The sequence below is a fragment of the Balearica regulorum genome, chromosome 2 (assembly GCF_011004875.1).
Source record: "Balearica regulorum gibbericeps isolate bBalReg1 chromosome 2, bBalReg1.pri, whole genome shotgun sequence".
In the NCBI taxonomy this organism is placed as follows: Eukaryota; Metazoa; Chordata; class Aves; order Gruiformes; family Gruidae; genus Balearica; species Balearica regulorum.
In genome coordinates, this window is record NC_046185.1 from 117,229,212 (window position 1) to 117,239,453 (window position 10,242).

Below are 10,242 nucleotides of genomic sequence, written 5' to 3' on the forward strand. Positions count from 1 at the left end.
AGGTTATGCAAGCTGTTAGGTACCCAATTATTCCTAGTTCTCCTATAATTGCAGAATTACGTGGTGCCTATTCAGCAGGTTCCATTGAAATGAATATTGAAAATCGCAACATATAAAAATGTTACAGTTCCTTCCTTAGACATTTAGAGGCAAATTTAATGATGAGATGAGCTTGTTGCTCCAAATGAAAACTTATGGGAATACCAAGAGAAGACTTTGACATTGTGCACAGGATTTTAATTGTGTACGGCAATGCCAAGAGAAAGCTACTTTACATTCATAAACAAATCTCCAACTGCAATGGTTATAATATATTACTCCTAACATCGTGTAGAGCTATATGCAAGAAGGTAAGGACAAGGACCAGATGTTGCTGAAAGTGAAATTAAATAATGGGTGACTGGATGGGGGAGTAGAAGTTGATGACTTTTTATAGCTTTTTGCTCAGTGATCAGCCTACCTCCTCTACATTTTCCTTCATAACCATCTCCAGAACTATATAAAAGGCAGTGTACAGTTACGGGAACTTGAAGACCACCGGCTATAATTACAGCTCTAATGCAGAGAATACCTACCTGGGATTATTCTTTAATGTGTTAATGAGAAACTCATGCAAATCTATGCCTGTTGAGTCTGTATACTCTTGACTGCAATCTGAAAAATAAAAACAAACACACACCCCCCCATTTATTTCATTTCAACAGTTATGATTAAGCTATGCTATAAATCAAAATCCATTTTCCAGCAACAATCTGAAAGCACATGCTCTGAAAGAAAGTGTTTATTTGGAGTTCAGAGAAAAAAAATAGATCTATGCTCAGAAGCATCGGGTGGACGTTCACGGTTCCTCTGTACCATTCTACTGAGAACGCAGCACCAAAACTAGACAGAAACTGCTGGTCATTTGAAAATCACAGGAAACCTTCAATGCCACTCAAGACCCTGTCAAGTTCTTCCTTTAAACTACTAAATAAAATTAAAGTAAAATAAATTAAAAAAAGTTTTATTCATCAATGTCTCTTTGCATCACTTAATAAATGCTGTACACACGACAAATGAGGCATCGTGCTAGTGGGAATTCTATTTGCATTAACAAACTGAAATCCAGTGACGCCCAAGAGTGGGTGGGTAATAGGGATGCGTGACAGTAGTCAGAATTAATTTTTCAGCATTGCTATATCGCCTGACTCAAAAGTACACACAGATCCTCAAGCTGGCGTGAACTGTGAGAGCTCCATTGAAGCCAACTGACAATTCACACCAGCTGCGGATCTACACCCAGGTAGGCAATAATTATTTTTAAGAGATTACACTGCAACTTTGTACTATGGATTAATGAAAACAGAATTTTAAAATACCAAATTTTGATACAAAGTCTTTTCTGAAGAGGTCTTAATAGGTGATAACAGCAGATTGCAATGCAGGTTAAAGGTCATGGATGGATTTCCTTACAGTATTTGAAATTCTCCATGAGAAAGGAGCAATAGCAAAGAGGATTACTCTCTGCTTCCTACATTGCACAAATTACATGCCAGTATGTTATCATTAATGGGGAAAAAAGTGTATTAGAGTCTTACCACTTACATTATTATATAATCATACATATATTTACATATATATGTGTGTGTGTTTATACCAACACGGTTCAGTATTCAGAAGAATGATTTTACATTAAAATAAAATTAATAACCTTCATACCAAACCTCGGTTTAGAAAGTTTCATCACTTTCAAAGCTTGATGTTTGTATGAAAAACAAACACTCTCATGCATACACATTTCAGGTTCTGAATTTTCTCAATATATGAAAACACTTCTCCTGTGTATTTATACACAAATAAAGAAATGCATGCTTACAACAATACACAATTCTTTTTATAACAGTAATTATAGCAATTTAAATATTTTTTAATTTCACCTTTTGATAACATTCTGATCTTGGTTTTTTCACTGTTTTTATCTTTGTCTTTATTTTTATCCTTTTCTTTTTCTTTCTCGGAGTCATCTTTACTAGATTTATCTTCTTCTTGCAAGCTAGGAAAACTTGAAAGCTGTAGTTGGATTGATTCCTGTTGGTGGAAAAAAAGAGAAAGATAAATCTAGGACCAGATTCAGTAAGCTTTCCATGGCTTCCAACGTGCAGACATTTGCATTAAGCTATGTGCAGCTAGAAAAGCTGAAGCCAGATACATTTCTTTCCTATTTGAAAAATGATTTTTTTCCAGGAATATGACAGCATCTTAGAGGCCAAATTCTAGCGGTAAGTGTATTTCTTCCCTAATATTTGAATATCATAAAATCTCAGTCTACCTATATTAATAGCACTATATTGTTCTACACTTTAATAATTCTCACTTAAGACTTATTAGGACAGTGAAATAAGTTTTATACAGGCTTTCTTAAGTAATTGTATAATTTAACCAATACTACACATGTTAAATGACGATCGATGGATAGACACCTGAAAAATATAACTTTTTTTCCCCTCAGTAAAAAATCCTGCAGGTTCATACAGACTGTTTTGCACATGTAAGCGCAGTATCAGACTGAGCTTTCAGGCGCTGATAGTTGAAGAGTGCCAGCAAATTATAAACTCAGTCCTATACAAGAGGACTTACTAATTTATCAGGTACTTTAAATACAAAGACCCATGCAAACCTGCCTTTAGCAAAAGGGGCGAAATGTGCATTGTGATTTTCAAACAAGGTGTGGTAAGTGAACTTCTCCACGGTGTCACTAGTTTTATCCTCAAAAATTCAGTATTTCGGAGACTATGAGTCCCTTCGAAAGCATGCTTCAGCTTTAAAAATTTAATTAAGCCGAGAATTCAAGTTGGTTTGTGTTTTCCAATTTGCTTTAAAAAACTTGTTATTTCTTTCTTACAACATTACTTTATATTGGCTTTGTTTTAACAAACTACAACTTGTTTTCTTTTGAAGTTACCATGGCATATTTTATATATTTCAAGAAATACCAATCTGGTTAGAAAAAAAACTGAAGGAAGCATACTTCTGTGTTCATATTCTTTTGAAGGAAAAAATGCCCATAACAATAATAATACATGCTTAAGTAATGTGAAAAACGCACATTTGAATTATGCTGTCACAAAACTCCCTGGTAATGCAGTTTTCTTTAATAGAAGAGAGTACTGTGTGCTTGATAATTTTGTGGCATCCATCATGTTAATGAAAACCAAATTCACTAATACTGGAGAAATCAGAGTTTCTTGAATACTAGTAAATTCCTTCACAATTTTTCAAAGAATACTAGCATATCGAAAGATCAATACAAAACTTTAAAGTAAGGGGTGGGGTTTTTTAGCAACCAGACCATTATGAATTCAAAAAATGCTTTCAATAACTATTACAAATTTTAGGTTTCTGACTTTTTTAAAGAACTACAAATCAGCCACCACAACACATGTAAGACAAGATCCTAACAGAACAAAATATCAGCATAAACATGCCACAGTAAGACAGAAATTGGGTTATTTCTCAGCTTAATCATTATTGACTTTTTTGTGAAGTTTGAGTCTGGCATGAAAGACGTGAGATGAAAAGCACTGTAAAAGAGAAACAAAGCCCTAGAGCCAAAATTTAACCTGAACTACCGTCCTTAATCCCTACTTCTGTTAGTTTTGGCTGACAGTATTGGCGAAAAACCGTGCATACAGAGGGAAAAATTGGGAACTCCTGGTCATTCGAGATAAGGATACATAGAAAAATGTTTGCTAACCTGCTCAGTTACACTCAGAGGACTAATGTTATGCCTCCTTTCTTTCACTTCAAACGGCAGTTCGATTTCTCATTCAAACAACAAACTTTGGATCAACGACTGCCAAAAGACCCCGAAGGATAACTCTGATTCCCTGCGCTGCCCAGAGCAGAGCGATGTGCCGCTAGCTTTTCAAAACAGGAGAAAAATGTAACTGGCCATGCTGTTCCCAGGACATTAATCCTACCCTTCGCAGTGGTTGTTAAAATGCAGTCATGAAAAGAAAAATGACAGACTTCACGGATAAGCACACATATGAACATATGGTAGATACTGTCTTACATGTAACATAATACTTACATATTTGCACTAAGAAAAAACACACAAAAGGGCTGTAGAGTCGTGAAAGCAAGCTACCGTGTATTTTCTTAGATTTTTATTGATTTTTCTCAATAATAAAATACAATGTTAATAAATACATTGATACAAGGTAAGTATAGTGAACAACAAAATAAATGTTCAAATTGCAATAATACACTTCTTGGTCAATAGTATAACATTAAAGGCAACATTCCTTTTAAGTAAGGACATAGTGAACCATCAGGTAAGCGTTCAAGATCAAGTAATACAGGTAAACAAGTGTTTTCCCTATACAGGAAAATGAAGGCAAGTATTCAAATATAAATACAAACATCAAGTCTGCAGTACAATCCATACTCAGTAGTTCTGGCAATGTACCGTACATTCTCTGGTAATTAATTCCCTGTGCTTTGTAAACCATGAAGATAAAATAATAACTTAAAAAAAAAAATCCAAACCGAAAATAAGCTTTTTCTCCTCTAATGTGAAAGCAAAGCGATTCGGTTGGCACGAAGCTTCCTGTATCCTTCAGCCAGTCCAAGGAGGAGCCTGCAGGTCCAGCTTTCCACGGCAAAGCTGAGCCGCATTCATTAGTAAAAGGACAGCAAAAGTGCAACTCCTATCCAATTAATCACACCAAGCCAATTGTGTCTTTAGGAAATGGATGCTGGGGTCCAGGGAGGCATTTTATCTCCCCTAAATGTTTCGATATGGTCAAAGAAATCTTTGCTGCGGCTGGTCAAAGTCAGGTAAGACCAGAGGCTGTGTGTAAGGGGAACCCCTCCCTCTGCCTGGCGTCGGGGTGCAATCCGGACAGGGATTTTACCTCAAAACCTGCCAGTCTTTCTGACATTTAATACAGGTCCTGTGCAGTACATTATAAACTACCATGTGATGCTTAATTCAATCTCTTCATATTATTCTCCTTTTCATTCTCCATTAAACAATAGAAAATACAAATGAAAGCAGAACAAGAGCCACGCATCTTGAGTAACGCAAGTTAAGCAGAAAGCGTATACCTACAACAGAACAACTGATAAAATAACCTGCTCGTCTACTGCATAAGCATCTTTGTAGAGCAGTAGAACATGTAGACGTCCCCCTGCTAAACAACCTGGTTTTTGCTCCCCAAAATAAAAATATAAAAAAATTAAAAAATAGAAAAAAACCTCTCTATGCTTATGAGCTTAAGAGGAGAGCTGGATTTGTTTCATTTCAAGTCAATAGAGGAAATGGTGAGAAAGTACACTTAAATGTGATTTTTTTTGTTTTTGTGCTAAGCTCACAAGAAGTCGCTTGCTCAAGCTCTCTTGATGGCTGATCTCATTTGCACATACACATCTCATAAATCATAGGCAGTGGTCATGATATTTTGGTTTTGGGTTTTTTTTAAGCCTTGCTCTTACCAGGCAAGCCAAGAAGAGTATTTGAGGTTTTTACTTTTACTTTTTGGGTTGTTTTGTTTTTTTTTAAGTTAGTCTAAAAAGACTGTCACCAGTGTTACTGTCCGAGGTGAGGGTTGCAGGGGACAGAACTCTACCAGCTGCTGGGAATACAACACTACCAGTACAGATAAACTCAAATACACACTTTTGATACCGGAAAAATCTACACCAAGCGTTTAGAAAATGAATGCCAGTCAGTAAGAGGCATCCTTGGCTCTATCAAGGTATTTTTGAGAGTGAAAGACCTGTGAATTTTATGTGAAGGGGGACACTGATATGAACTGGAGTCTCAGAGGAACCAGAAACCAGAGCATATTCATAACTGTGTCTGGTGCAGCCTCAAAAGAGATAGCCTTAGAGAAAAGAACATATTAATATTCTTTTTGATTGTTACTTTTTTTTTTTAATTTTAAAATCTGAATTCTTTTGAATTCTTTTCCATTTGCTGAAATTTTCAGGGGGTCTGGAAAAAAAAGCAAACAACACCCTGTGATATAGCGTAAAACTAATATTTCAAAATAAAGTTCACGCTAAACCAGATAACTTCATAAAAATGTGTTCATTGTCGGATGTAATCTTTCCCCCAAGAAAGACATTGTTAAATGCCCAATTAAGTAACATAATCATGCAACTGAACATGGAGGTCAACCATGCAGCTAACAGCAATGATTGCAAGTGTACCTGATTATCATGAATATTTTCCGCTCCTGGACGAGGGGATGACTCTTCACACACAGCAAGGCTCCGGACAAGTTTTCCTTTAGCTCCTGACTGAATAAGAGACAGAAAACAAAACAGAGACCACTACTACTGACCCCAAGTCACATCGGCTGTCCCTAAATATCCCAAATACTACTCGCCCAGTCAGCAAAATTGCATCTGCCTTCAGTGCGGACAGAAAAGGATTCTAAGCAATGAGTCATTTGCAACACAGGGGAGGTGGTAGGTTTCTTTTTGTTTTTAATCATCTCTGCTACAGTTCACCCACTTCCACCAAAAATCATAAGAGCAAAGACAGACATCCAATACTGAAGGTAATTTAACATAAAGTTAAACTCAAAGGCTCCTTCTGCCATTTGGTTTTGGGTTTGTTCAATTTGGGTTTTTTCCCTCCCCTCTCGTCTTCTAGTAGTATAACATCCAAGGAACAGTGGCAATAAAATGTGCAATTTTTATGAATCTGCACTTGGAAAATTAACAGAAGGTTTTGGGTTTGGTTTTTTTGTCCCTAGAAGCTCCTTTCCCCTCACCCTGCCCTTAGGGAGCTAGTCAGTCTCTGCTTCTTTATGTCAAGATTAGTCCATTGAAATAAAATTCAAACAAAAACGTTAATTACTAAAGCAAAAGGAATGAGCTTTTTCCTTCCCCAGTGGCACACACAAGCTAACACGAGCACACAGCGAGCCCAGCAGCATAGAAGTATGATGGATAAATAAAGGGGAGCCTGACACATTTATCTAGAGGAAGTCCTCTGCCTTTGTACAACAAGATTATGGCGTGAGGGGGAGAAAAAAAAACCCAAACCACAAACCCCCCAATAACCCAAACACCCAAGCACTACCCAAGTGATGAAAGGCCATCATTTCAATTGCAGACAGACATTTGATTGAAATTATTTATCCTACCATGACATGCAATCCCAGAGAGAGATAGACCCTTACCTTGGATCTCTTTTTCTGCTGGTTCTGGTTTGCACCTCGTTTCTGGGTATAGCAAAAAAGAGAAGCAGTTATCACTTCAGTGGAAAATGTGCATGACAAGAGCATTACCAATAAATAAATGGACTAAATCACTCCTAAATGATATTTTAATCAGTTGCTGACTGCAAAAACAACTTCCCCAAACCCAGTCTGGAAAGCAGGGAAAACCAAGAATCATCTTTGCTCACTTCATTCATTTTAGGAGCAGGTATAAACAACAAAAAACACACTGCACAGCGTTTTATAATTTTGCTTATAATAAGAATGTAAGAAAAGGCATACTTAAGTAAATGCTCCCCCTCTCCAAATTCCTCTTAAATTGTAGTCTCCCCCTTTATTTTTTATATTCGATTGAGCAAAAAGGATTAAAACCCCCTCATCCGATAAAGTCTTCTTATCAAATTACCTTCTTAGGCTTTGCATAACAACTTTTTGTTGGCAGTAACACCTACAAACCAAACCACACATTAAGTAATTATTCATTAGTATTACCTGTAAATTCATGAGATCAAGGTAGTTTTCTAAATCCCCAAAGAGGGAAAACAGTCAAATATTTCACCAAGCTTTAAACACAGACGTCTAGGAATTAACTTCTCAGAAAAATTAATAACATGGAAAGCAGCCTAAAGAGCTTGAACAGTATAACAAATAACAGCATTTATTTTATAGGGACATAAAAGGACCCCCAAAAAAATTAAAAAAAAAAAAAAAAAGAGAATCCGTCTCAAATGAGAGAAAAAATAGGGGAAGCGTAGGCAATGAAAGAGATCACACAAATGGAAAAAGAATGGTAACACATTGATATTTAACACACCCATTCACTATTCCTGTCTTACCTGCAGCTCTGTCTTGGCATCGCTCAGCTTCTCCTCCTTCTCCTCTACTTCTGAGCTTTCAGATTTATTAAGGATACAGTTGTCCAGGTTCCCTTCAGAGATGCAGTCTCCTGCTCTTTTGCAGCTTCCTCTGCTGTCTCCTGGTTCAATTTACCTTGCTCAGACATTCTTCCAGACAGAAATTAAAATAACAAGATTTGGTGACCTGAAAGGTCAAGATATCACGACACAAACACACACACACAAAAAAACACTGGGGGTGAATTTTTATTTATTTAATTCCCAAGTAATTTCATTTCTTTGATAAACAAACCAAAATATGCAGCTCAGGAGTGGAAAGCTACGTATGTCCCTGCTGAAGAGACGTACGGAATCGACAATATTGGATAACAGAAGAATTGTGCCAGGTTAAACAAGCAGAGCTCTGATCTAAACAGTCTTGGTGGACAACGGATTTAAGGCAAGGTGCTGTGACCCCAGCCCAGCCCCGGGACTGCCGAGGTGCAGGCAGGGATGGCGAGGGACCCTCCGCTACTGAGCTCAGCAGCACCAGCCAGGAAGGAACCACTCAGACTTCCAGGTCTCTGGCATCTCAGTGCTCCCCTCCCCCCCCTTTTTTTTTTCTCCCTTTTTTTTTTTTTTTAAATAAAAAAGAAGAGTCAAACACACAAAGCAAACAGAAATAAAAAACAAGCATGAGCAACAGCACTGTTTTTAGGCACTCGACCATGGTTTTTCTACATAGCAAAGCCCATGGTGCTCACTACCAGTTTAAAAAAAAAATATTTGAAGAGGTAATAATTCAATAAAAATATGAAATCTGAATTTGGCAATAAAGCTCTCAGGGTCAACATTTTCAGGCATCAAACTGACAGCTCCATTATTAAAATCCTAAGGCCTCTTCCCAAACCCTATGTCCTCTCCAGCACTATGAAAATCCTACAGGAAGCCCTTGGCAGGTATTTCTAATGAGATATCTTAACTGAACTGCATTTACCTCTCAGCTCACAATGGGTTGTTGTACAGAAGCTTTAAAGGCTTTTCAAAGTTAAGCCTATTATTATTTTCTCTCTTTTTCTCTCTCTCTCTCCCACCCAGCTCCCTCTTGAAGCCTCCCCCACTGATCAATTGTCAAATGAGACTCATGAATAATTTAACTTTTCTTTCCCCATCCATTTGGCTTAAGAAGTATCTTCAGGAAAAACAACTGCGGTTGAGAAAGGGAGTTATTTGAGAAAGGGTCTTTTGCAATACCTTGCCAATTCTCAGCAATGAACAGTGACTATTAAGCAAAACCACACTTCGCCATGTTTCTTTTTACAGCTTAAAATTAACATTTACAGATCTGATATCGCTTACCTTTTTTTTAAGGCTATGTTTTAAGGTCAAAAAAAAAGACATACTGAGTTTTAAAAATTTACTTTTTCCAATTTTTGCTTTTGTTTTGACACTGTAAGCAAATAAAATAATAAAACCTTTCCTACATATTCTTCCCATTGGAGAAGAAATGAAGCTACACAGTTCATAAATAACCTGACTGGAACATGAAGCTCACAAATTAGCCCACAGTAAGCCAAGTCAAACTTCAAGTTGTTCTCCTTCCTCCCACCACCCTCCCCATGAAGTCCCATGGTATTGGCTATTCTGCAGTTACAAATGAAACTTGAACCGCTTTGCTAAAAATTCAAAACACGATGAATGGCAAGACCTGAAACTGGTCTGTTAAATAACCCTTCATTTGTTAAGGATTTTCATCAAGAAATGCACACGCATGCACAAGTTCTTTATGGGCAGATTACCCCGCAGCTCATCTACATGCTTACACAGTGTTCACAAAAACGATTACACTCAGAAGCAGCCATTTACCTGAAAAACTGCTATAATTCCCACTGTCTTTCTAGTGTCTTCTGTTGCTCTTCGCTGGTTAAGTCCACACAAATGATCAATGACAACGTGAGTCCCATGTCCCCATTAACAGTTCAGAGCACCAATCTCCATGCTGGTCCTTCAGAGAGTTTGACGGATCATAGTCAACCTGGAAAAAGACGAAAAGTAAATAGCAACAACAGTAACAATCATGGTACAAGGTAAGGAGGCAAGAGATAGGACCGGATTTCTAACACTAATGACCAGCTTCAAGCAAATCACTTTCACAGCTTGATCCAGCTCCACCTGTCTCAAAACTGACT

The 10,242-nt window shown here is 37.3% G+C and overlaps 1 protein-coding gene across 1 annotated transcript in view; it reads right to left on the reverse strand.

Annotated features, from left to right (window-relative positions):
* ARPP21 (cAMP regulated phosphoprotein 21) overlaps window positions 1–8,258 on the reverse strand; it is a 104,485-nt gene extending 96,227 nt beyond the window's left edge. The window contains 6 exon segments of the mRNA XM_075745489.1: window positions 576–654; window positions 1,917–2,067; window positions 6,199–6,288; window positions 7,179–7,220; window positions 8,054–8,157; window positions 8,160–8,258. Of these exon segments, the coding sequence (XP_075601604.1) occupies window positions 576–654; window positions 1,917–2,067; window positions 6,199–6,288; window positions 7,179–7,220; window positions 8,054–8,157; window positions 8,160–8,220 (527 nt within the window). The 5' untranslated portion in view covers window positions 8,221–8,258.
* Between the last annotated feature and the right edge of the window lie 1,984 nt (window positions 8,259–10,242).